Source organism: Lagenorhynchus albirostris, chromosome X, assembly GCF_949774975.1.
Source record: "Lagenorhynchus albirostris chromosome X, mLagAlb1.1, whole genome shotgun sequence".
Lineage (NCBI taxonomy): Eukaryota > Metazoa > Chordata > Mammalia > Artiodactyla > Delphinidae > Lagenorhynchus > Lagenorhynchus albirostris.
This window is the reverse complement of record NC_083116.1, coordinates 72262050-72289492: the sequence shown is the minus strand read 5'-3', so window position 1 is coordinate 72289492 and position 27443 is coordinate 72262050. Positions and strand designations below refer to the sequence as shown.

Genomic DNA, 27443 nt, shown 5'->3' with positions numbered 1-27443 from the left:
GATTGGGTGGTGGGTTTTTTTTCTTTTTTTTTTTCTGTGTTCAACGCATATTTCTGCCTTTTACTTATCTTGCTCAAGAAGGGGTTGCTTGGTCAGAAATCTCTTTGTCTCACCCAGTCTCCTTTTAGCCGGTGAGTGGGGAGGAGGGCCAGAAAGGAGCCAACTGGAGAGGGCTGGGCTGGAGGGCTGAGCCTTGGGGCGGGACCCGCGCCTGGGCGGCTCTAGAGGTAGATAGCCCTGCTGCTGCGCGCTTGGGCCATCCAGGGCTGCCATGACAGATCGGTCACCACCTTCTACCTTTAGATTGGGAAGCCTCATTGATATTGATGTGTTGCCTTCTAACCCTCAGAATAGGGACATTGTCCAGCTGCTGTCTCTCTTTTTTTCTTTCCCCAACATTTAATGGGTGAGTCAGTGACTTAACTGCTTCCTGCAGGATTTCAGGGACAGGAGTAAGTAATGAGGACAAATCACCATAACACCAGTGCGTGCTGAATGAAAGAGCACATGAGTTTAACCAGTTGGCTTCATTGGTACCAGAGTGAACAAAAAGAAACTTTGTTGAGAAGAGGATATTTGTATGAGTTAGAACCCTATTCCCTCCTGTTTAGGCTTTTTACTGTTTCCCTTTATACCCAGCTGAAGGTCAGGTTGCTTTGCTGAGGGAAGGGGAGTGTCAGGTGTTAGAACAGGTGTTTTGTTTTCTGCCTGTAGAGTCTTACAGCCTAGATGGGGATGCTTCTTGCCAGCCCTCTGTGGTGCATGAAAATGCTTTTGTGGAATTCTTTTTTCCTGGAAATGTGTTTGTTTTTTAAAGCAGTTCCCCAACCTTCAACCCCCAGTATAAATTGTGACTTCCTTTAAAATCAGCTTGTCATAATGAAGTATGCCTGTTTTCTACCGTTTTCACAGTCTGTGCCTTAGATATATCCCATTTTATGTGGTAATTATAGACTGGCAATTATAGACCTGAAAAATGTGCGGTGTGTGTGTGTGTTTGTGGTAAATGTGAACATCATATTTAAAATGTGCTAGGAGAGTGTCACAGCAAAGTAGCCCTGTAAAAAGCCTTTTATAATAATTGTATGGATAGAGTTAATTTTCCTATGTCAAGTTTTCTTACATTGGGTGTAAACCTGTAGTCACCTTTCCAGAATGATGAGACTTTTTCAGACTGTTGTAACGGTGTCAGTGGGCTACAAAGTTGGGCATGGACTTATGACCCCCCTGGCTAGATGGTTTTGGAGGAGAAAGATGTCAGCAGACTTCTGGGTTTGGGAGAATTTCTATTGTAATGTTCAATTGTTACTGAAGCCAAAGACCCTGTTTGTTAAAAGGGAAATAATTCAGGAGAGCTTTGTGATCTTCTCTTCTGATTGTGAGGTTTGTTTTTACCTTTGTACTGCATTCCAGTGTCCCCCCTCAAAAAAACAAGTCATCTAGAAACAGATCATCTTTGCCTAACAGTGATATAATGGCCTCAGGTCCTTCGCTGCCCCACCACCCTGCATCTCAGGGCCATCTGTTCTCTGCAATCCACTTTTCGGGAAAGTCTCTTTTCCCATCTGCTCTCCTTGGGCCTTAGTGCCTGCTCTAAAGATTAATGAAGGCTGCACTGGAACCTCTTTCCAGTTGTTATTTTTTTTAAGGATCAGTGAGTTTTTCCATTCGATATGTCCAAATGTTACTCCTTTTTCAGGTGTATTCTTTCATTCTACTAGTCTGGGGGTGGAGAGAAATCTTTCTGTGCATTGAGGAGGTACTTTGCTTATCAAAGCAAAGATTGACTGGGCTGGCTCTGGCTGCTTTGAAGCCAAGGGTCCTCCTGGCTCTTTGGCCGCTGGCACACAGGCTTGGTGCAACTCCTTGGGTTCATTCTTTTCTTGTCCTTTCCCTTGTCTCTCTGACAGAATACAGTCGCTTTGAATCGAAGATACATGACTTGCGAGAACAAATGATGAACAGCAGTATGAGCTCTGGGTCTGGGTCCCTGCGAACGAGTGAGAAGAGGTCCTTGTACGTCAGGTAAGTCTCACCTCTGAGCACCAGGCCTTGTGCTGCACAAGGGGAGTTCCGTGCCAACCCAGCCCTTCTTGTTTAACTAGTGGGGTAGGGAGTGTGTACTCCCAGTACTAAAACAACACTTTGCACTGTATGCTCAGGTTGTGTGCTTTATGGTCAGTATCTCCTCCCTTTTGTGAGCTGGCTTCTTCCTTTTTGCTCCTGAATGACTCAGTATGGGAAATTTTCAGTTTGCTCTAATTGTAAAAGACTGTTGGGTGATTGTTGCTATTCAGCATTCAGAGAGCACTCAAATGTTCAAAGTACTTTGCTTGCAATCTGTGATTTGAGGGGAAACTTGGCATTCTCCCCTTCTACATATGCATAATAGACATCAGAATTTGTATCCGAGCATATCAGCTATCACTGTGTTCTGGTACAGGGTCTCTTTTAAGAAACCAAAGAACTGACAGGTTGCTGCTTTCTGGGTTTTTTTTTTTTTAATTGTGTTCCCTCACTCCCTGTGCACTGGTCTGCTGTATCTGAATCATGGGACATGGGATGGGATGGTGTATCTTCCACAGGAAGGGTAGGTGGAACGGATATATAGCATTGAGTGTATTGCTGCTGAAAGCTGTTCTGAGATACTGTCCAAGGCTGAGCTTTTGACCCTTGAGTCACATTATAATACTTTGTCAGGTCAAAGTACAAACCTCTTAGAGAGTTGGATTGCTAAATGAACACTATGGACTCCTCCTAGAATTAGGGATAGTTTCCTTCTTCCTGCTTGGGCTTCTTGGCAAAACTCCAACAGTCTGGGGCAAGCATATTGTACCTCTCCAAGGATAAAATCCTCGGAGAAAGAGGTGGTAGGATTACTCCTCTGAGCCGTGTGTGTGTGTGTGTGTGTGTGTGTGTGTGTGTGTGTGTGTGTGTGTGTGTGTGTTTAATGCTTGTATCAGACTCTTGGGTTAAACTTTTTCTAGTGGCCTCTGATACCAGCTGGAAGGTGGGGAGGGGAGGCTACAGTTGCTAGTTGCCTGGCAACGTGACATCTACTCTGTCCTTGGGGTTTGAGATGACATAGCCAACCGATATAAATGCTAATTGCAGTTTTTCTCTCAGGTGCTTGATTTTCTTTTTCTTCAGTTGCTAGTTCCTGACCCTCCTGCACGGAGAAGAGCCAAGGGAGCCCAGATTTGAGCCTCAAGCCCACTAGAACCCTTCATGGTTCTTTTCTAAAATGAACCCTCAGCTCTACTCCCTCTGTGTTGAGAGCAGCTTTCTTCACATTTGTTGTGAAGAGAGGAGAGCAGGAGGAAGGCTGGACTAGTCACTGGTGATCTTTTCAGTCTCCTGTTTTCTGTCCCTAAGCCCTTGCTCTGGATCTGCAGCCTAGACACTGGGGTGCCAATGGGGGGACTCAGAAATATGCTGTCGCCTCCCGCAAAAGGGTAATAGTTATGTGACTCGGTCAGGATTGTTCCATTCCCGTGCTTCCAGCCCCCGCAGATGTGGCACTCCAGTGTGTGTGGGAAGCTGATCTTTAGGCAAGACAGTTTCTTTGGAGAGCTTTATTTCTAAATTTCCCCTCTCTGCCTATCCTGTGCTAGAGCTCTCCCTGCCTGGGCAGGGGGAGTGGGGCATCAGCTCTCAACCTGGAAGACCTGGAACACCCTTCTCTGGTCCTGGCAAGGGACGCATTCCATCTGACTCTGGGGAGGAGGGTGGAGACTGCACTCTGTTTCTAGTGAATCAGTTTATACAGTTTATATCATCTGCCGTTAACCTTATGTAGATAATATCTGTATCCTCAGAGGAAAGTAAATATGGTTTAGAATAGTGAACATTTGTAATCACTAGAGTTCATCAAGGGAAATAATATTTTATGGCTAGATTAGCGAGCTGAGGTATTTCGCTAAGCTAACCCTCTACCAAAGCCTGAAGCCTGGCTCGCTCTATTGCTTTTTGTGCCTGTTTTTGGCCTTTTTTACTCTACAGTAGCTTCCTTTTGTTCAGCATTTAAGTATATTCAAGGTTCTTCCATTCTTAATAAGGAAAGAAAAGAAATTCCCTTGATTACCAATAGTCCCTTAAACTATTGTCTTGTTTCTCTTCTTCTCACCACATTTGCCACATTATGTGCCAGGAAACACTAGCTCCTCAAGATGTTAAGTATTGTGTGAAAAATCAGTGGTTCAGTAAGTTGGGCAAATGCAGGATTAAACAGAGGAAAATAGGGTTCTTTACTGTGATCAGTCTCCAGGAGGGACTGTACTAGGCAGTGTTTCCCCCCAAAGATAGGAGCATGGGAGCCTTATTTGGAGAAACTGGTCTTAGCATCCAGGCTTGGAAATATTGCAGTCGTCTGTACTTGCTGCTGCTATTGCTTCAAATTGCTTCTCTTTCAATAGGAAAGGAAGTGTGCATCTGCTTATCAGCATGGTGGTATGGTTCCAAGCAACTCTGAAAGGCTCCAGAGGGGCAGAAGCCCAACTCTGTCAGTAGTGACTGCTTCGCTGATTCTCTGCCATTGGTCTGATCTCTTCATATTTGTTTCCGTGTATTACCGGCTTTCTTCTTTAAAGGCTGTCTTTCTACCTTGCTGACCATTCCTCAATACGTTTCATTAGCTCTGCCCCATAAATGGCAATGTCATTTATGTTCACAGCTTCAAATCCTGTTGTGTAAATGACAACTCTGATCTCTTTACTGAACTCCAGACCCACGTATCAACCACTTGTTGCACACGTGACTGGAGCTGCCCTCCCAGTGCCTCAAACAAGCAGTGTGTTCCAAATGGACCCCCACACCTACTCATCCTCCTTACTTTCCTTATCTAAACTAATTGTGTCACCCTATCATGTGGAAAAGGGATTAGATTTGTTCTGTCACCCAAGGCAGATCTCAACTCAACATAAGGAAGATAGAGCTTATGATTAAAACTGTCTGAAAGTGGAATGAACTGCTTCTGCAGATAGTAAATTTTATTCTTTGTCACTGGAGGTGTTACCAAAGAGGCTGGGCAGCCATTTGTCTGAGTGTTGCAGAGCAGGTTGAAGCTAAAGATCTGCTCAGAGGCTTTTAGTAGTTCCCAGTGTCTTCAGGATGAAGGGGAACAAACAAACATTTTAAACAAACATTTACGGGAACAAACATTTAAACATTCTCTTTAAATTGCTTTTAAAATCCTTTTAATAATGCTACGAAGTAGGCATTATTATTCTTATTTTTCAGGTGAGAAAACTGAGATTCCAGTTAGACAGCTAAGAAGTTCCAAAACTGGAATTTGAACCTGGCTCTGACTAGAGCTCTCTCATCATTTCCCAAACTTGCTGATAGGAATCAGCTGGCATGCTAGTAAAAGTACAGATTCCCAGGCTCTTCTTCTATCGATTTAGATTCACCAGGTTTGGGGAAATGTATGTTTTTAACAAGCAGTCATAATGCTTAGGAATGACCACTTGTTTGTCACAATAGACATTTATTTCTGTTTCACTCGAACAACTGAACATTACACTTACTTTAGCTCCTGCCACGTGGAAAGCAGTAAAGCATGGGCCTGAGAAATTGGGCGTGGTTGTGGCGGTAGATTCAAGGAAGCGGTAGACGTGGTTCCCGCCCTCCAGCAGCTTGCCATCCACACAGATGATACTACGCAGCAGGTGGTTAAAGTGAAGGAACCCTTTACAGTGGGATTTCACCTCTAATTCTGTTTGCTGTTGTCTCCCCTTCTGACATGCTCCTCCTCCCTTCCCTTCCCTTGAATCTCTATCCTCCTCTCGTGCGCATGGGGTTGCAAAACTGTTTTGAAGCAAATAACACCCTCTTGCAGCTGCACCGAGGCTGTAGCAGGTGAAGCCTTAGGAAGCTGCAGCCACACTAACCACAGGGGAGATGGGATTTGTGGAGCGGGGAGCAGGAGGAAGAAGGAAAGATAGCAGTGTTTGGAAAATGAAACTTGGTTTTAAAGTCACTAGTGACTTAATGGAAAGGCCTTCCCCACCCTTCACCATACTATAGAAACACCTCTTAAATAGTATAGGCAGGGTGAACAGAGCCCCTCTTTCTGCCCAGTCTAGGGCCTTTGCTCTGCTGGTTAATTTGCCTTCCACACTAGAAAAGTCCACAAAATATGCCTCTCTTGAGCCTTTTGCTCAGGGTCAGGGTGATTAGATGTTTAACTCAGGCCATTCTGATGTGAAGGTAGTAAAAAGACACAGGGTAGGTTAGAGTTCCAGAGACCTCCAAGTTCTACACTTGTATTTAGTTTATTTATTTATTTCATGAATGAACAAAAGACCTTATCCTCCAAAGCTTGCCAAGAGGCTTGATAGTACATTTGTAGAAATAGCTTTTGAAAGTCTGTTCCGGCTAGCCTGGCTACATTCTTTGCAGTCACAGGACAGCATCAGGCATTTTGGGAGTCCTGGCCTTCTGGCTGGCCATCTGCCATCCCAGTTTTCTTCCCACTCTAGGAAGGAAGTCATGCCCCATCTGTAGTCCTGATTCAAGAAACAATGTCAAAAAAAAATGTCAGAAATATTGGCTTGGTCATCAAAGAAGGCTGGAAGGTGCTCCTTCTTCTTCACAAGCAGACATTAATTGTACACTGCTCTGTGCTTAGCCCAGGGTGGTGCTCGGGGGAGCCCAACTTTGTCTTGCTCATTAGTGAGTTTCAGTAGTGGATTAAGATGCCAGCGAGGTAATATTGGCAGGCTTCACTATCTGACAGAATTTGGGAGTGATGATAATCCGCATCTTAAAAAGCAACCACAATTTATGTAGTGTTCAGGGCTACCAGAGGATGGGATAGTTTCCTGTATCAGTGATTCTGGAACTGCCTGTTGCTGGATCATATACAGACACCAGTCCTGGACTTGTAATCCCCTCAGCTGATCCAACAGGTGCTGTGAACCCTGAATATTCACACACTGTGGGTCTGTGAATGCCCCTCTAACTTCATAATTGCTCTCTAAGGCCTGAGACTCTGAGGTAGACTAAGGAGAAGAGTGCCCTCCCCTGTTCTCCATGTTCCCTTCTTCAAGGTGTGCAAGGGACTCCTGACTTGCTGCCAGCTGCACTTGCCCCTCCTGTGATGACCCACCTTGTGTCTATCTGAGTACTCAAGTTTGGACTTTTGAGTTGCTCTTCAGGAGCTGCGAGAAATTTTAACTCTTGCACTAAGGTCAAGGGCCGATTTACAGCTCTCTGTGCATCCTTTAGATGGACTAGGCAAGGGAGGGGCTGCTGAATTTTTAAGTAATATGTGCCCTTTATCTGGTACTTTCTGTCTCAGGCAGCTTGGGCTGCTGTAACAAAATACTATAGGCTGAGTGCTTGAACAATAGACATTTATTCCTCACAGTTCTGGAGGCTGGGAAGTCCAAGTTCTAGGTGCTGGCAAATTCAGGTTATGGTGAGCCCCCTCCCCCCTTCCTGGCTTGTAGATGACCACCTTCTTGCTGTGTCCTCGTGTGGCCTTTCCTGGGTGTGTTCTGAGGAGAAACAGGTCTCTTTGTCTCCTCCTCTTCTCATAAAGGACTAATGTTAGGATGAGGGCCCCTCCCTCATGACCTAATCTAAACCTAATTGCCTTCCAAAGGCCCCACCTCCAATTACCATTACATTGGGGGTTAGGGCCTCAACAAATGAACTTGGAGGGGGGAACCCAAACATTCAGCCCATAACACTGACCAAAGGAAGAAATCGATGTCTCCCAACTGGTATGGGAGGGATATACAGTGGAAGAACACTGCAGGATAGTAACTGGGAGGGTGTTCTGTGCTCCCTGCCCCAGCTTGGTCTCATCCACCATTCACGAGCATCATACGTGGCCTCAGTCCTCAAAGGGCTTTCCCCAAAGGGATATAATATGAAAGATTAGAAAACTGCAAGAGTTAAATAGCAATAAACAGAAAATATAAAGAAAGATCACTGCTAAATACGTAGTATGAATTTGGAAGAAGGAAATTTGGAGTGGGCAGGGTCACAGAGAAGGGTGGAACTTGGGTTGGGCCTCAGAGGAGCTGCTGATGGCGCAAGGGGACAGGCAGAGCCTCCCAGGCCAGACAGATGGCTGGGTCCACAGGCAAAGAGGTGGGCACACTACTAGGTGAGTACATGGAAGCAGCTACTTGCCTTTGAGGCTGTAGTGCTGAAGTGCTGTTGTTTACTTTGCTTTGAGAAACCTGCCTGACCGGTTTCCTCGGTATTTGCCATTTTCTTTGCATTCCTGTTCACTAAGACACCAGGGTGTCTGGGCCAGATGCGTATGATTTCTCTGAATCTTTCAGACCCTAAACTTTAAATTTTAGGACCCGAACTGCAGAGACTTTGGGCCTGGTAATCTGTTTACTTTGAGCTGATTATATTCCTGCTTTCCCACTTGGCAGTGAGGTCCCAGCTGAAAGGAAGATTAGGCAAAGTCCTCTGGAGCGTGTGCATCATCCCTGTGGGCAGCTCTTAGGGGATACTATTTGAAAGGTCACCACTTAAACAACATATCTTTCAAGACCTTTGACAACACCTTCTCCTTAGGAAAGACAGGCAGCGGCATTTAAAGCTGCCGCGCTGAAACTTAGCTTGGGAACTCCAACCTGCAGACCCTGGGAAGTGAGCATCTGCTTTTCATGCTGCTGTGACTTGGCTCCAGAAGTGGCTTCATCGCCCACTTTCTGTTTTTACGTGCCACATTTTACCTGGGACATGCTCTTTACCCTGCTTTCAAGATAAATCAGTATTTTCTGGCCTGGCCATGATGTTTGAGAAGTTGTGGGAATACCCAAGATCTGGCTCTCCTTTGCTTCACAGAGGTACATGGCCATAACCAAGGAGAACATATTCAGGGTTGAAGTCAATAATCTTCTATGTAGACCACTCACTGTGATCTTAGGCTGTGGATGGTAATATTTCCATAAGCTTTGTTCTTTCCCGACATAGTGTTTCCTTCTGACCTGACCAGTCCTTAACTTGGAGGCCCCCATGAGATTCTTTATATTTACACCCAGGAAGGATAAGGAGTTTCTGAGGCTTCTAGTCTCCCAACACACCATCTTGTCAATAAGCTCACACACATGAGATGGGACCAAGGTGACGGAGTAGTTAATTATGGTCTTTTTTTAGGTGTCCGGAGAAAACAGGTGTTGCTTTTTTTTTTCTGCTCACTCTTGGTTTGAGTCAGAGGTTGAAAAGGTTGGTTGCTGTGTCATCTGGGCCCTGCATGTGTAGGATTTTGGCTCCAGGACAGTTGTTCAGTCTGATTTAAAAGGGGAGGTATGTTACTGCCTTGACTTTCCTTAGTGCTTGCCCTAAGGATAAAAAGGGGCGGGCAGGAGGATATATTCATGTTGTGGAGAAAGGTGTTCTTTGATCCTCTTATCAAGCCTGACTAGAGGCATTTGTAACAAGGTGCCAATCCCTGTCACTTCCTTAGGCTTCTAGGCTGTTCCTAAGAGAGACTGTTATTGCTAGAAGGCCACAGTTTAGCATGCCTCTTAAAGATCTTAGGTAGGTAGTCAATATTTTTTCAAAATTTATTAAGGTCTAATTTGCATACTTTTTCCTATTACATGAAATACATGTCATTTGAAAGGTGGTTTGACTTTACTACTCAGGCTTGTTCTCTTTTACTGGATTACTTCCCACGTGAAAGTTTAGCCTGGTAATGATTTTTTTTTAATTTATTTGGTTGCACCAGGTGTTAGTTGCAGCACGTGGGCTCCTTAGTTGCGGCACATGGGCTTCTTAGTCGTGGCACGGGAACTCTTAGTTGCAGCATGCGTGTGGGATCTAGTTCCCTGACCAGGGATGGAACCCGGGCCCCCTGCATTGGGAGCGTGGAGTCTTAACCACTGCGTCACCAGCCTGGTAATGATTTAAAAAAAAAAAAAAGCAAAAAAAAAAAAGTGAGGCAATGAAGTCGGTCACACAAGGCCTCCTAAATGAATGCCAGACTCCTTAGCTGGACTCCAGGCTGTCCACAGGCAGGCCCTGGCCAACCGCTCTCCCGAGTGCCCTGCGGTGAGGCCAAACGTGGGTGCTGCTGACCCCGGTACACACCCTGGGCTGCTTGCCTCCGAGCTTCTGCTCATGCTGTTCCTTCTAGCCGGAAGGGCCTCTCCCCATCTCTGTCTTTGAAATCTGAACCGTCATCGAGGAGGCCCAGTTCAAAGTTAACACCTCCCCATAGATTCCCCAAGCTCGCTGTGACCTATGTTCCCTCTGAAGGCTTTTAGGCCTTGGTTTGTCCTGCCCTTGTGCCTCTCGCTATGACACACTGTCAGCATACTCCACAAGGCCAAGACTCATTTTGCTTCTGTATCTCCCTTCTGTCAAGCACAGTGCCCCAAAGTAGACTCAGTGAGTATGTAAATAATGGAAGAAAGATATTTTCCAGACATAGCCAAGTGGACAGTTAGCTTTTTTTTTTTCTTTTTTAAAAATGTGACCGTGACTTAGACCTCACAAAATTTTTCTGAGATTTAAGAGCCCTGGTCTGAGAGTTAACCATCATACAACTCTAAGATGAGGCCCTGTGCATCTCTGGGACTGGTTTTCATTGTCTATGAGGTACTTTTCAAGCTCTTAGTCAGACAAAATTTCAGCAGGAAGAGACTTGGAAAACAAATCAAGATCATGACAATGGAAGAAGGACTGTTGAAGGAATTAGGAATGTTTAGCCTGGTAGAGAAGACCTAGGAAGGACTCAGACTCATTAAATGTTTGCACTGGAAAGAAATTTAGAGAATATCAAAGGAATTTCCTTTATTAGATAGGAAGTGGGGTGAAATGACCCTTGAGGTTTCAGTGTTCTACAGAGCTCTTCTCATTTGCTGTTCCAATTGATAGAAAAGGAAATTCTTGTCAATTCGCCTTTTACGTTCTCAACTGAGAATGATATTGTAGTTCGGAATTTCAAATTCAAGTTTTAGGCTGCTATGTTTTTAACAAAATCATCGTTTAAAAAAAGCATTGTCCATTCTGTTGTTCACTATTGCTCATTCACAAATTTATCAGATAGAATGTAGGTAAACTTAGGTACTACATTTTATTGGGAAATTGCCTTTTTATGCCAGGGAACTTAGAGCCAAACAGGTTCCTCATCTGAAGTAAATGACTCAAGGCAGGTGCCTGGTTTATTGACTCCCCCAGCCCTTTTTATTTTCTTTTTTAAAAGTGCCTAGAACAGTGGTGTCTGTTCATATTAGATGCTGATAAATATTTGCTTAATTAATGAATATCCTTAAGAACAGACTATTGTATCATCATTTAAAATATTAGTTTTGAAGAATAGTCAATGATATGGGAAATATTAATGATACAATTTCAAGTGACAAGTAAGGTTGCAAAATTGTGTATACACACCATGTTTGTAACTTAGAGAAATATGTACTTTTTGATTTCTGTGTTTATTACGCAATATTATACAATACCACGACAGTATGAAGAATTACTTCTAAGTTACATTAAATGTGATTTTTCTATTTTTAGGCTTTATATTTTTCAAATATTCTATAATGAGCTTTATTAATTTCATTTTTAATGAAATTAATGCATATGGATAGTTTAAAATGTCAAATATTACAATAGCATATGCAAAAAATTTAATCCCTTGCCTATTCACCCCCTTTCTTGCTACACAAAGGTAACTGCTTTCGAATATTTTAACTGTAACAAAAAGAAATAGTAAATCTAAATAGCCTTCTATGTGTTAAATAAGGGAGTTACAAAATAATAGGGATGTAGAAATATAGTCAAATGAAAAATCAGGCATTTATTTCCACCAGGAAAAAAACAATAGAGGACTTCCCTGGTGGTGCAGTGGTTAAGAATACGCCTGCCAATGCAGGGGACACGGGTTCAAGCTCTGGTCTGGGAAGATCCCACATACTGTGGCACAACTAAGCCCGTGCGCCACAGCTACTGAGCCTGCTCTCTAGAGCCTGTGAGCCACAACTGCTGAGCCCGTGTGCCACAGCTACTGAAGCCCACACGCCTAGAGCTCGTGGTCCGCAACAAGAGAAGCCACCACAATGAGGAGCCCACATACCAGCACAAAGAGTAGCCCCCCTCTCGCGGCAACTAGAGAAAGCCCACACGCAGCAACGAAGACCCAACGCAGCCAAACATAAATAAACAAATTTGTTTTAAAAAAAACAACAATAGAAAAAGTTTATAGGAAAGGAGGGGTAGTCATCTATGAACACCACTTACATAATGATGTAAAATTAAATATTGTTTAACCAAAAAAATGTGATGTAACTAAATTGGGAGGGCAGGGGAAAAAAGAATGGGTGAGTGCTATAGAAGACCGATACATAATGTCTAAAATGTAAAAAACAAAGCAAGAAGAAGCAGTTGTTTAGAAATATGTTAGAAAAGAAAAAGAAACAGCTAAAATATTTGAAAGCAGTTCCTTTTTAAATTGAGTTACATTTTTTGAAAGTCGTAAAAGGAACACATGCCTGTGGTTTAAAAACAAACCAAACAGTTCCATTCCTGACAGGCAGTGGGAACTGCTGGCATTCTTGTTGCCTTGGATCTGTGCTTATTTTGTTTTTACTTAGCTCGTGTTATGTGTTTTAATATTGTAAAGTATCCAAAATTCATCTTGGAAGTAAACTGACCTATTAGTTTTATTTAAATCTCAGATGTTTAATCAATTACCAATAATTGGATTCCTCATCCAGAAAATGTTTACATCAACTTTACTGTATGTACTCCAGCTTCTTACTGCTGTTGCCAAAGGTCAATATGGTTCTGTGAGGTGCTAAAATATATATTGGATTGTCCCTTTTATGTTTTAAACTTGTAACCAGTAAACTCTCCCTTCTAATCTTCTACAGCCTCATCCTAATCTCTCCTAACTCATTTCAATATCTTCTTCCTTCCCTCCCCAAACTAATTTGTGCGGAATCCAAGCTCTGTTCTTTTCCTTACTATATTTGTTTTAATCTTTGAAGCCCATAATGACATTTAGTGTTTCTCATTGTCACTTAAGATAAGGTCTTCACCATGCACGTGTTCGTAGGAAGCTCTGACAGAATAGCTTCCTTGCTTTAGGACACTCAGTTTCGAATGCAGTGCAGACGTGTTCAGATTTGATTCTATCACACAAAGCCCAGAAAGAACCTTGGGGATGGAGGGCCTCCTTAATCTGCTGACCTCAGCCTCTCTCCTTATTGCTTTGAGTGTGTAAATTGAGGGAGATAAAGGGTTTTTGGTCAGAATTTGGGTATTTTCATTTTCAAATACTCTGACAGTGACTTCTTAAGGATTCCATTTTAAGAAGTTTAAGATGTAGATGGGGGTTTCACGCTCCACAGTTTTATGACCTTCTGCATTTCATTTGGGCCGGCCTGCACATGGGGAAATAGTATGTTTTACTTTGCAGCTTCCCTCTGAGCCACAGACCACTGTATTGCAGGTAGAAGTCTAAGTCTTGGAACTAGTTCTGGGAAATCTGCTGGGCTGTATGTGCAAAGGTGTTAACAGAGAATATGAAGAAGACAGAGCCTAGATTACAAGTAGAAAAATACAAACTTTTCACTGAAATCACCCATTTGTGGTGACTGCGTATGAGGAGAGATCCAGTGGATGAGAAAAGTAGACACTTTCGTGTAGATGTGTCTGTTCCCTGAGCAGGGGAGCTCTGCTGTCAAGTACCAGCTTCACCAGAGCCGAAGTCAGCAGTCTATCCTGAAGGATTGAGCTTGCAGCTTTGGTTTAAATGTTCCTTCAAATCCGCCCCCTTTCCCTGCTATCTCATCATATATGAGGTCAGATTAATGTTCCTAAGTCTCTTTGGATGTGTCACTTCCTTACTCCCGAATCTTCAGGGGTCACTAGATCAGGTCTATTCAAGACCTTCCAAAATTGGCACCAGACCTTTATTTCCAGCCTCATTTTCCATGACTCTCAGCTGCAACCAGGCTGGTCTCCTCCTTTTTTTCAAGCCTAGATGGAATAGCTCTCTCCCCACCTTCTCCTACCCTCCCCTTTAATCTTTACTCTGCATGTCTTATCAGAGGACCTGGCTTCTGTCCCAGTTAGTTTGGTGTGTGACCTCAGTCAAATTATTCTTCCTCCTTGAGCCTCCGTTTCCCCGTATATGAGAGAGAGAGACTGAACTGGGAGACTTCTTTAGAGGGGCCCCTTCAACTTTATCCTTGTGCGGGGTCAACATCAGCCTCAGCTTTTTCTTTCGCTGCCCCAGGATGCACGGCCCTTTTCTCTTTTGTATTTCTACAGCATTTACCATTCATTGTTTGGGATTGTAGTTAACATTTTTGTGTCCTATCTTCAACTACTTTTTAAAGATTTGTTGTAAACTGAGACAGCCCATTGGCAGAACTAACTTGTTTCCCTAGGACGTGGCTGAGGGAGAAGACTAGCGAGGGTGTTCTGCTTTGGACTCACACTTCATGTCCAGAAGCTGGGAGGAGATGGGACTCGTGAAAGATTGTTTTCCCTTATGCCCCTTGTTGGGAGAATGGGATATTTACAATGTCAAGACTGAAAGAAGGATGCAGTCTCCCACAGAATTCCTTCTGGTCTGCTGTAAGGCTGCTGGGTGTGTGCTGGCTCTTTGGGTTGACCTTCCTCTGCCATCCTTCCACCTATTTAGGGTTGAGATGACCATTTCATCTTTCACTGTTTGTTTCCAGGGCCTTGTTTGATTATGACCGGACTCGGGACAGCTGCCTGCCGAGCCAAGGCCTCAGCTTCTCCTATGGTGACATTCTACATGTCATTAACGCCTCTGATGATGAGTGGTGGCAGGCGAGACTGGTGACCCCCCATGGAGAAAGTGAGCAAATTGGTGTGATCCCCAGTAAGAAGAGGTGAGTCGTCATGATCATGAGAGAGGTTTTCCTTCCCCTGTTCCTGGTATTGATTTCTTTTTTACCTATTATACTATAAGTTGCTTGAGAGCAGTGGATGTGCTTTATTACTCCTTTTTGGTAGAGAGCTGGTGCTCAGGACATGGTTACGATTCAGTGAGTCAAAGATGGCTGCTGTGCCCACTGCAGCCCACTGCTGAGACCATGCACTGGCAGTAACAGGACTTCTTTCTGACTCCAAAACAGGGTGGAAAAGAAAGAAAGGGCTCGATTGAAAACCGTGAAGTTTCATGCCAGGACGGGGATGATTGAGTCTAACAGGGTAAGTGGGGATCCCCAAGGAAGTCAGCCACATGTGAAGAGGCATAAGAAGCTTGAAGTCTGTCTGGTGGATAAGAAAACTGGAGAGCACAAAAGAATATCTCTTTTTCAGGGCGCTGGCTCTGTCCTATCAGAATACTGACTGCTTTTCACAAAGCAGAGAGAGCGGGCACCCAACCTCTACAGCCAGTGTATACTCCTTCCCCCTGGGTAACTGGCTCTTGAAGATGTGTTGGAGTTGGACTGTTTGGAAGGCTGACTTTCTTGGGGCACATGAAACCACTTGTGGGTGTCTCCCTGGCTGTAGACCCTTTCGGATCTGTGGGGACCCTGAACAGAGCCTGGCCTTGTCATCCAGCCAGCAAGGCCAGCCCCAGAGCTCCGACCGCCCTTCAGACCGAACGAGGCATGAGGGCTCTGTCCATTCACCCCTTTTCTTCTGTGAGCTTCACAGGCCAAAGAACTTCTGGAGCGGTAGAGGGAAGAGAGACACGGAGTAGATGACTCTGTGTGTATCAGTGGCACCTTAGGGCATGTGTCCAGGAGGCTACAGTGACCTTTATCCTTTAGGAAGTACCAGTGAGTGCTGTGAGTCTGGATTAGGTAGAAACCTCTAACATCCCTACAACATTTTCCTGTAAACATAATTTTCCTCTTACATCAACTTTCATTTAATCTCATAGACTCCATTTGTGAGAGATGGTCTTTTGTTTAGCTCACCATTGTCTCCATTTTAGTTTTTCTTGCATGCTTTAAAATCCATTGTTCTGTTTTTTTTTCTTCTGTCCTTCCCCTCCATGTTCATGTTCTTTCACAGTCGATCAAAACGAAACGTAAAAAGAGTTTCCGCCTCTCTCGAAAGTTTCCATTTTACAAGAGCAAAGAAAACATGGCCCAGGAGAGCAGCGTACAGGAACGTAAGTAGCAGCAGGGAACAGAGAGCAGGCCACCCACAGCCCCGCCCTCTCTTCCTCATTTGCACCGAAGACTGGGAAAGTGTGTGTGGGTATGGGTGTGGGTGTGTATGTGTCCGTGTGTGTCGGTCCCCCGTCTATCCGCCATGTGTGCATGCGTGTGAGTGTGTGTGTGTGTGTGTACCTGCTTATTTGCAGAGTCAGGGTAGAAATTGGTCTGCACAGGGAGACGTTGGGTCTTTTTTGTCCAGCTCCTCGCTCTGAAAGAATGTTGGAGGCTCTGAGGTAGAACTGGTTCCAGGGCTTGCCCACCAGAAAGTCGCTGGCACTGGCATTGGGAGTGCATGGCTGAGCTCTGCTGTGGTGGTGATGAGCGGTTATCAGCTATAGGGTCAAGTTCAGAAAAATGGTTTTTCAAGAAAACCAAGTCTAGGGACTCGGTGTTGCTCTCCTGGCTTCTTCCTCTTGTGTTTTCTTTCCCTTATCTTCACTCATCTATGTCAAGAGAAGAGCCTTTTCTTCCCTGGACACCTGGAGTTGGGCCTACTTCTTGAATTACATGCAAGTGCATATGCGTGTAATGCCTAGGGACGTTCACACAGCTCTAACAGACTCACTGTCTTCCCAGAGTGTTACAGAGCCAGCTTTCAAAATAAAATCCTTCTTGCTTAAACGAATTGACACCGAACGGGGTTTACTAAACATTGTCCAAATAAAGGTTTATTGAGCAACACAAAGCTGGTTTGATAGAAAAGGCCATAAAGCTGGGCTGAATGAACTTGCCATCCTGAGAAATATTCTCTTTCTACCATGTGCCTCAGAAATTAACTGCTCTCACCCTAACCTTAAATACCAGGTCAGGCTGCTAAAGTATTTCTCGCATGGCTCATGGTGAATTGTAAACCTCTCCTCTTCTGCCTCACAAGGAGGGGTCTCGGGGTCCTGAGCTGTTAGGACAGCAGGAGACTGACTCGTTCCGATAGGGAATGTCCTTTTTCTAGGCCAGCATGTTTCATGGTCATGGGATACATAGGTCATCAGTGTCTGGGGTGGCAGCTAGTAGATTACAAGGGTGCCCTCATCCAGATGCAGGTTAGGGCTCACAGTTCTGGGTAGCTCAGTAAGGAGCACTAGGTGCAGTAGGAGACGGTCTGAGACAGAGGCCTGAGGTGAGGTCACCATAGTTCGTTCACCAGACAATTCCAGAACTTCCGTGCTGAGCCCAGCCTGGGGAGGCTTCGCTGTTGGGCGGCCCAGCTGAACGGGGGAGGGGAGTGGCTGCTGGATAAGCGTTGAAACTGCCTAGTGCTTATTCTCCAGAAGCTGAGCTCATCCCCTGTGGTCTGCAGAACTCAGGTCAGCTTGGAAGCCCACACCTCAGACTGCACGAAGCTTTCCCTGAAGGGTTTGGACAGAGTGAGTCAGTATTGGACGAAAGCTCCTTGGGATGATGATAATTCTGCCAGCCTGTCTGCCACACATAGATGTTTGACTTTTCATTCACCCTCAGAGGGAAATGGTGATTTCAGGGGCAAAGCAGAGATGGCTGTGTAACTACACACTTAGTCAAAGCAGGTGTTCCAAGCCTTGGTAAGTCACCTGTCTGTCCTGTCGGCCTGTAGGCTATATATAGACCACCTCAAAAAGGTCATCCGCTCCAGGGCCTTTTGGCAGCAAATTGGGCAGCATGAAGTCCAGGTATCATATATGACCTGGGATGTTCTTTCTGTAGCAAAGTTCTTAACCTGGCTATATTTATAGGTCTTCATAGTATTTCATACTTCTGTCACTGATGCTCACCTGGCTCTGTATTCTTCCTTCCCCTTGTCTTTTTTCTCTATTTTCTGTCTTCTCCCCAATTCTTTCCCTCCCTCCCTCCTTCCCTCCCTCCCTCCCTCCCTCCCTCCCTTCCTCCCTTCCTCCCTTCCTCCCTCCCTCCCTCCCTCCCTCCCTCCCTCCCTCCCTCCCTCCCACTTTGTCCTGCTGTCTGTGAAATTAGGACTTCCCTGGGTTAAGTGACGATTATTATGGAGCAAAGAACCTGAGTAAGTCAAACTTACATACTGTTAACTGTATTTCTGGCATGAGTGGAGTTGCTGGGGTTGGGGTATAGGGGACATGGGTGAGGGCAAAGGGCGGAGGGGAGGGCAGTGAGAGAATTTGTGAGAACTGGTACCACAGCAGGAGGAATTAGAAGTGGCTCTGAATGTCACACTTTTGCTCTGGATCCCTGGTACCCTAATAAAAGCCTATCATTCATGTCTCTTTTTTTCCTTTTGTACCTTGAAATGGTGTGGAGCCGTCTTGGCATCCCACCTTATAAGTGAGGGGGAGCAAGAAGTGCTTCTCCAGAGGTGACCACTCAGCTCATCTCTAACCTATTGTTGAGGTGAGGGGTGCCCGCCTGTTGTATTCTTCTTCCAGTGATGCAGCACTAAAGAATTGGACTTAAGAATTAGCTGTTTCAGTCTCTCTAAACAGGGGGTAAGAGTACCGTGAAGCCCTTTACCCAGCGTACATCTGGGATGTCCCAGAAGGTTCAGGGGCCTCAGGAGATGGCTGTGGGCTGGCTCCCCACAGAGCATCTCTAAGGGGCTGAGCAGGTGGGAGCCTCGACAGCATTTTCTGGACTATATATATTTAGTGCTTTAGCTTGGGAAAACCCTGACCAACCTCTCCCCTCTGGAAAATAATCCTAGACTTGAAAAAGGAAGGGACCTAGATGACAGGGCCTTAGCCTCCCTGCTGTGCACACAGGCACGTGCACACACATGCGGCCGTGCCGGGCAGGTTCTGTTAGTGGATACTCTGCTTCCATAAGTAATAAAGGCGTGAGGGTAAAGGAGCTTCATCGGGGGGTTGCTCAGGAACTAGCATGGGTGGTGACTCAGCCAGTCCTTCCTGGGGGCCACAGCATATCACGGTCTGGAATAGTGTCATCTTGGCTGAAACGAGCAGTGTCTCACTCCATAGTTCGTTGTTTCCATGTTCCATCTTCATTCGACTGTCGTCTTGGGAGCGATGGGCTTTCTTTGGGCCAAACTGTGCTCTGTGCCTCCTGCAAGTGCGGCTGCTGGGCCCGCTCAGATGCGGGGAGGCCCCGACAGTCTGAGACAGGAGGATCGTCTTGTCTTCCCAGTGTTCTTCTTCATTTGTTGTCTCTGTGTTGTGACGTGTCTGTCTTCTCCTGGACGGAGGAGCATCCCCTTTCACCGCTGGGGCCAAGCCCTCTTTCCAGGTAGCAGCAGCAGGAGGGCTCTTGGTTCCACCCATTGGCCAACACGTCATTCCCTGCTGATTGCTCAACCAACCCAGTGCTTAGCCTCTTAGTCGTGCACAATTCTGTACTTCAGGGGTTCTATGTGGGGAGGAAATTCAAGAGCAGCCTGGTCGCTGGGCTTCTCTTTGCTACTGTCACTGCCTGTCTAGCATTGGGAGGTGCATTTTGGGATAGGATTTGGAAACCATCCAAGTCAGTTCTTCTGATTCAGATGAAGAGGATGCTGCCAAAGATTGGAAGCTGGTAGTCTGTAGGGAGGGCCTTGGCAGCCCCAGAGGGCCCTGGGGACAAGTGCGAGGTGGCCGGGGCTCAGGATTGGAGCTGTGCTTCCCAGCTGGTAGCCTGATGTGGCAGGCCTCCCGTGGCCTGACTTGGTTGGCAGCCCAGTGTCTGGCTCTTGGAGCATTTGAGTTTTCTGCCGCGTGTGACCTCTCAGTGGTGTGTTCTGAATCGGAGTCTCTTTCTTGTTGGCTTGCAGAGGGAGTGACATCCAACACCAGTGACAGCGAAAGCAGTTCCAGTAAGTGTGTGTCATTCTCCCCCATGTCATGTAGCTCTACCATGTGTCCCAGCCATCCTCATTCCAGCGTTGCACGGCTGCCATTTCTGTTCAGAGGCTACTGCTTCTTTTAGCCATGTACACTTGGAGATCCTGGAAATGCTGTGGCCATTTTGTCCTTATGGGATGGGATTTAGGCTGTGTATTAAAGGGGAGAGCATAAGCCCTGCAGTTCTGGCCAGGACCTGACTTAAAAGCTTCCCTGGGCCCTGGGAAGGCTGAGCAGCCAGTGAGCAAATCCCTGCCGTAGCCACTGTGGGCTGTAGGTGCTGCCAGTTTTACAGATTTGCTCAGAGACCAAAAGAAGAATGGCTCCTGTGGGATACTGTTCTGAATTGCCTTTCCAGGTCACTAGTACTCCCTGGGTTAAGGCTTGGTGTCCTTACCTTTTAGCTGGGCTAAATGACCAGATGACTGCCCAGTTTTCCTTCAGAGATCCTGTGACCAGGCCAGAGAAGCCACAATTCAAGCCGCATGAACTTTGGGACTACTGGCCTCTCAGGAGTTGTGGCTGGAGGCCCTGAGAATGCATCCTGGGGCTTGATGCAGATATCGCTGCCTTCCCCGGCACTGCCGTCGGCCACTTTGGGACCTCCTAGCGCCCAGTACCACGTCTCTTGGTGACTGTTTTAGGAAGAGCTCATCACTGCTAGGATAGATGGAGCTCTACCGTGAGGGGAGAGCAGTGCTCAGCACTGCTCTTAAAGGGCACTGAGGACCTTAGCCCAGCCTTGTGCCACTTTTCTGGTTGCTTCTTCCAGTGAAGGGGAGATAGGTAGACCCTTAAAAGGGGCAAAGTTTAGCTGCATCTTTGGGGACCTGCATGAGTGCCCTGACTCCCTTGCCTGCAGATGAGGGGACACAGGCAGTGTGTCTCGACCAGTTGACGCTTTCCTGTGATTCTCACCAGAGCAAGAAGGCAACTGAGCACAGTAGAATATTACCTATAAGAAGAGTTCCGAGAAATTGAGGTGGCTTTTGGTGGAGGCTTCATGGCTTCTGGGTCATGTCCCTTTGCTCAGCTATATTTCACTGAACAAGAGGACTCCTGACTCCTGTCCCAGGGGCGGTGAAGGTCTTCCTGTGCTTTCTTGCCAATGGGAAGTAGATAGGCCCAAGGGCAGGTGTTAGCAAGTACCAGCTGACAAGGCTGTTTTCTGGCAGAGGTGGGGGTGAAGTGAACGTTGTAGGGAGATGAGGACACAGGGAGGCAGATGATAAAGTGCTAACATGTCTCCCTTTTTTGTTGCAGAAGGACAAGAGGATGCTATTTTGTCATATGAGCCAGTGACACGGCAAGAAAGTAAGCCCCCTTCTGAGAGCCTTGCCTTTGAGCCAGTCTGGTGGTCATGGGGCCCGGCCCAGTGGTTGGCCGTGGCGGCAGAGGGGTGAAGGTGGGGGAGTAGGAGGGCAGCCAGTCCCTGGATGCCTCCTTCTCATCTACTTCTTCCTAGCGTTAGAACAGGGAAGGCCACCCAGCGTGCATCCCTCACTATACCTTTGCTTGCTGCCGGGATGCTTTCCGAAGGATAGGACAGATTGAAAAGGATGGCAGAGGTCGCTTTCAGTGGATGTGGCCACTGCTAAAAGAGAGGCTTCGGTCCCTCCCTTCCGTGGCTGCTCTGAAAGCCCTTGCTCAGCTGTTGGTGCCCATGCAGAGATTTCTCCTGAATCTGTTGGAAAGGGAGATGCTTCTGGTTTCATACTTGCCTTGGACTTAGATATTCTCAAATTAAAGGCTCTTTGATGTCTTTGTAGTTAAAAGGCAGGATGGCTGAAGATGTGCTCTCCCGTCTGAGCAGTGGCTCCAGAGCCTCAGTGCTCCAGGCATACGGGGAGGGACAGCAGGCCGTCTGGTGGGGGCCTCACTGACTGTCTCTGTGCTTGCTCTCCAGTTCACTATGCAAGGCCTGTCATCATCCTGGGCCCAATGAAGGACAGAGTCAACGATGACCTGATTTCGGAGTTCCCGCATAAATTTGGATCCTGTGTACCACGTAAAAGCCCAGGGCATCTTTGGGAGGGAGGCGTTGGTGCCCTGGGAATTGTTGCTCTGATGTTTTATGGAAAGGGCCTGCGGCCAGGTTCTAGGGTTCTCTGGGAACAGGGTGCATCTAACACCCTGGAAGAGGGAGTTCCCTGGTGGTCCAGTGGCTAAGACTCCATGCTCCCAATGCAGGGAGCCCAGGTTCGATCCCTGGTCAGGGAAGTAGATCCCACATGCCGCCACGAAGATGCCGCATGCCACAAGTAAGACCCGGCACAGCTGAAAAAATAGTTTTAAAAAATGTAAAAAGAAAAAACCCACCCTGGAAGAGATTAGGCAGCAACGCATTCCCCCAAAGCTGATGTGGGGAGGATTAAGACATCAGGCCGGCCTGCTCACTCCCTTGGAGAGGAGTTTGAGTGGTGGTGGTTGGGAACGATTGGGCGCTTGGGGGTGCCCAGCCCACGAGGTGTGGGTGCGGCCCTCTGGTCGGCTTGTGAGGCTCGCTGGCTCCTGTACCACGTTTGGCACCCTCTGTCTGCCAGACCTTGGCCCAGGAAACCCCACCTTTCTGGTCCGGTTGAAGCTAAAGCAGATAGCTCCCAGCTTCTAACCTGGCTGTTAGAAGAGATGTAGGCAAGACAAACTTCTTCCCAGCCTCTTTCCCCCGACTCATCTGAAAAGCACTGGAGTGGCCCTGGGGCCCGGCGGTGGTTGGGGGGAACAAGTCAGCTCTCCGGGGCTTGGGGCAGGTCGTTGTCCTTGCACCACAGAGCGTTTCCTCTCTTCCTGCAGATACTACCCGGCCTCGGCGTGATAATGAAGTGGATGGGCAAGACTACCACTTTGTGGTCTCCCGAGAACAGATGGAGAAGGATATTCAGGACAACAAGTTCATCGAGGCAGGCCAATTCAACGATAATCTCTATGGGACCAGCATCCAGTCAGTGAGGGCAGTTGCAGAGAGGGTAAGGAGAGAGGCGGAGGCGGTGGCCCTACGAAATTACCCTCAAAGGGAGCACAGAAATGCTGCAGCCAAAGTTCTGCGTGGATCCTCATCCTTCCAGCACATGGCCCTACCCAGTGGCAGTGCTGACCAACGCCACGCCCACTCCGCGTGTTCCCAGCCCCAGCTTGGAGGCATCTGTCTCCTCTGCGCAACTCACCCCAGAGCGTCACCCACCTGCAGCTTCACATGTGGCCTTGTCTGGGGAGTAGGAGCAAAATGTGGAGCCTGGGTACCTCAGAAGTAGAATCTTCCAGGCCTCTCTGGGTGGTCCCATGTTTCCCGCAGGTGGATGTTTGGGTTAGCACAGGGCGTAGACAGGGACTGGGTGGACTGATGCCAGTCTTTGCTTTTTCAGGGCAAGCACTGTATCTTAGATGTTTCTGGCAATGCTATCAAGAGGCTGCAGCAGTCACAACTTTACCCCATTGCCATTTTCATCAAGCCCAAGTCCATTGAAGCGCTTATGTAAGTATTTGCTGAGACTCTCGGCTAGGAGAGGGCCCTGGAAAGGAAATGAAAAATCAGGTGGTTTGTTGGGCAGGGGTAAGACCCAATGGGTGCTCAGTGGAATGTCTGCGCCCCACCCTGTTCACTGGGGGCTCCTTTGGATTCGAGTGCACTTGCGTGTATTCCTGGTTGAGCTTTCAAACCTGGAAGGTTTGAGGAATGTTGAGCCTTGGGCCGCTGCTGCTCTCAGAGGGCAGCTGAGCAGCTCTTCAGGGAGCCTGGAACAATCCTTTATGTTAATCAAAACATAGAACCTAGTTTTGGGTACTGTTTTCTTCCGTGTCTTTGGCAGGGAAATGAACCGACGGCAGACATATGAACAAGCAAATAAGATCTATGACAAAGCCATGAAACTGGAGCAGGAGTTTGGAGAATACTTCACAGGTGAGTCTCCCCATTGCACAGCTGGGGTAACATGGGAGCAGCTGGACACCTATTCTGTGAGTGTTTCCAAGAGGCCCAGACACCTTGCACAGAATTTCTGGGTGCTTTTGAGCTCAAGCATTGCCAAAGTACTCAAGTGCCCTCCAGCCAGAGGAGTTGAGCCAGTTTCTGGTATCAACCACCATCACCAAATGCTGCCTTTGATCGTTTTTGTTCGTCTTCATGTCCCTCCTAGATTGTAGGCTCCCTGTTTTAGTTTGTTTCCCTCCCTCCCAGGCTCCCCCATCCAGCACTTGTCCTTGCATGTTTTATGTACTGAGTGAATGTTTGTTGATGATGATGATTCCCTGGCGTGGTGTTCAGGCTGTCGTCTGTCAGTGTGTGTGTTTATATGGTCACCTACTTTAGAAGGGTCAGTTCCTAAAAGGTTGGGAAGGTTTCTGTGTAATATGTTGCTTACCTTTTGAAGTACAGGGACATATGTGTGCAAGGTGGTGCTGAGTGAACTCTAGCTGGTGGTGCTACAAGGTTACCGGGGGACAGGATTCATAACTGTCCTCGCATACCTTGGGTCTTGGAGCTCCCTTTTCTGTTAGCATCCATGTCCTTGTTTGTCGGGTTGACCTCTGACATGGAGCAGATGTGACGGCCCCAGGAGCACGACACCTTGCCAGAAATTGTGGCTTTTTCAGCTCTTGCTCTGGATAACCAGGATTTTCCACATCTTCTGGTAAGGCTGCGTTAGAATTACCAGCTGCCGGCCTCATGGCAGCCGAGAGGGGCATGATCTACAAGGTCTGGCATCTAATGGGTGCTCAATAAACATTTCTGAAGAACACATTTTCCTACTAATTGCTGCTCAGTCTCACTGTCTTAGCAAGTTGACATCAAGCCCCGGGCCTGCAGTGCCCACCAGTTTCCCCAGTGACCTGGGCTCCCAGACGGCCGCCTAGTGAATGAACGGGGCTGAGCTGTGGGACAGTTGGGATGGGCCAGACTGTCAGGGTTTGGGGCAGGGGGTTGCTGTGGACCACAGTAATAATTCTGTTTTCCTCTTCAGCCATTGTACAGGGTGACTCACTGGAAGAGATTTATAACAAAATCAAACAAATCATTGAGGACCAGTCTGGGCACTACATTTGGGTCCCATCCCCTGAAAAACTCTGAAGAATCCCCTCCAACCATTCTATTGTGAACAGAAGAAACCAAGTCCCTCTTCCCTCCTCCCTCTTCATTCCTGTCCCCATGGGGAGAACAGATGACTACTGTTCTTGTCCCCTTTTTTAGATATGTCCAAAAAATTGAGTTTTCTAGTCCTGTTCTGTTTTTTTAAATTTTTGTTTTGTTTTAGTTTATTTTTTGGGATGATGCCATCTCACTCATCATGTGACTGCGCCCATTCCTGCATGGACCTTTCCCAAGCACTAGCACAGGTGCAAATCCATCAGAGTCATTGTTTTCATAAAACCAAGCAGAAGCGAAGAGAAGAGAGGAGGACTGATGGAAAGACAGACTGGACAGCTGCGCGGCTTATGAAGCGAGCCCCGCGCACCCCGCGAGGAGAGGCTCCCAGGCTTTGCTACGATCTGTACGCTGCCTCGCGGCTTGGGACAGCGCGGTCATGGTGACAGAAAGTATCTTATTTATATATAGATATATATATGTAATTTATATAAAATATATAGAAATTATTATATATATATATATTATACACTCTCATATAATATATATATATATTCACACGCATTTGGACTAGAAAATCTATGGAGACTTCATCAATGGTACTGTGTTATTAGAGAAATGCTTTAATTTTCATATTCCAATCAGATGGCATCTTATATCCCAACTGGTTGGGGAGGGAGTGAAAGTGGTAGTAAGTGCTGTAACGAGGGCACCCGCATTGGTCATTCTCTTGAGAGCTGGGCTTTTCTTTAGGAGGGGTCAGGTCAGCCAGAGAACGGTGAGAAAGGGCTTCGGCCCGGGGGCCAGAGGCTTGGAGCTGTGACCCTAGAGCCGATGCTGCCCTTGGGGCACAGTCAGGCCCGCGTGTGGGGAGCGAGAGAATGGCTAACGGTGCTCCCAACGTATTAAATTGCCAATTGTTTTATGCCACCTGATGTGTCTGCATGAGAGGTTTCCTTTTTGTTCATTTTTAAGCTGCTGTTAAACCAAAACCATGTTGTGCTACTGTGTCAGCCTTTTCATTCTTCCAAATTTTACTTTTACTATTTAAGTGAATGTGTAGAATCCAATTTGACCGTGTTCTAAAGGCTCATGATGTTCTGGAGGAGCCGGGCCTTGTGATAGACTAGGCGACCCGGGCTTGGCCATCCCGTCAGCGGAAAGGGAAGTGGGGGCAGGTGAGAACCGACAGGAGCTGGGCCTCCTACTGTAACGTGTCCCTTCACTCACCTGCCAGGGACATGCTGGGCTCAGCTGAGGCTCTGTCATGGGGCCCACTGGCAGGGACGGGGAGTCACTTGCCTTCCAGCTCTGCGCTGGGACAGTGGGACGGCCCTGAGCTTGGCCAGCCGCGTAATGAAAAGTTTGATTTGGGTTTTTTTCGCAGCTGCTTCATATGCCCTACCTACCCCAATCCCTCACCAACAGCTGGTAGCTTACTGTTTCTTCAAGAAGAAAGTAGACTTTAATGCTGTCAATTTGAGCTGTAGAGCTACAATTCACTTACTGTTGAGATGTGAAACCCTGTTGCTTTTTCCCAGAGTCAGACGGCAGTGTTTGTGGTCAAGGGGGTTTTTCTCTGACCAGAAATGCAGGCGGCAGGTGTGGCCCAGGCCCCGCCCTACCATGCTCCTTTGAAGCCACCATGCCTCCCTCAGCTCCACGCTGGAGGCACGACCCAGGGGAGAAGAGCGTGGACATGCTTGGCCCCAGGGTTGAGCCTGTTGTTTCCTAGCCCACCGTGTTACAACCGGTGCAAAGCATACATGTCGAAGATGCTTTGAGCGCTACCAGCCAGATTTAGGAAGTCTGTTAACAGTTCTCCTACCGGCATGATGAGGCTAACTGTAAAGTGTGGGGCCCAGAATATGGGTAAAGAAAGGGCAGCAGCTTTACCTGCGCAGTACACTGGATTGGAGGCAAGAGGGGTAAAGTGGTGTCCGATTATGACTCTGGGGAGGAGGGGGTGAGCTGGGAGTGTTTTGATTTCTCTGATGTTAAGTGATGTAGTCTGAGTGATGCTCAACCCTCTACCCCTCCCAGGGAAGAAAAGCAGAGATTCAAAGCAAGCATGACACTAGTTGGTTTACCAGTGTTCCTTCCAAGGAGACATATATTTTTTAATAAATGATAGTTGCAATGAACTGTGGCTCAGAGACCTTCTTGAAGTAGTTGAGAGGGGAGGGTGGGGGCACAGCAGTGGGAAACGTGTCCCAAACCTTTGGGGGCCAAAAGGCTCTCTGCTTAGTGACCATCAGCTGACCGAGTCAGGTGTTCCTCTGGATGGCTCTAGACTCCTGTGGTCATAACAGGTCCTTTGTGAAAGCTTTGCGCTCAGTCTTCTACCCCACCCCCAAAAAACTGCCTCAGGTAGTGCTGGCCAGGTGTGTGTGGAGGGCATCCACGGCCTTCAGGGCAAAATGGCAAAGGTACACAAAGACAGGAGGTGCTTAA

General features: G+C 47.0%; 1 protein-coding gene across 11 annotated transcripts in view; it reads left to right on the top strand.

Annotated features, from left to right (window-relative positions):
* The window catches only part of DLG3 (discs large MAGUK scaffold protein 3), a 64526-nt gene extending 37393 nt beyond the window's left edge, over positions 1–27133 (top strand). For 9 of the 11 annotated variants that reach the window (XM_060138625.1, XM_060138628.1, XM_060138627.1 and 6 more), the window contains 11 exons: positions 1911–2025; positions 14670–14846; positions 15093–15168; positions 15985–16084; positions 19840–19881; positions 21173–21223; positions 21816–21917; positions 22703–22875; positions 23272–23381; positions 23716–23807; positions 24868–27133. In XM_060138625.1, coding sequence (XP_059994608.1) covers positions 1911–2025; positions 14670–14846; positions 15093–15168; positions 15985–16084; positions 19840–19881; positions 21173–21223; positions 21816–21917; positions 22703–22875; positions 23272–23381; positions 23716–23807; positions 24868–24974 — 1145 coding nt within the window. In that variant the 3' untranslated portion in view covers positions 24975–27133. Of the gene's footprint in view, positions 1–1910; positions 2026–14669; positions 14847–15092; positions 15169–15984; positions 16085–17401; positions 17498–19839; positions 19882–21172; positions 21224–21815; positions 21918–22702; positions 22876–23271; positions 23382–23715; positions 23808–24867 lie in introns of all 11 variants that reach the window. The other 2 variants (XM_060138634.1, XM_060138623.1) reach the window with 2 other exon arrangements.
* Positions 27134–27443: the final 310 nt, after the last annotated feature.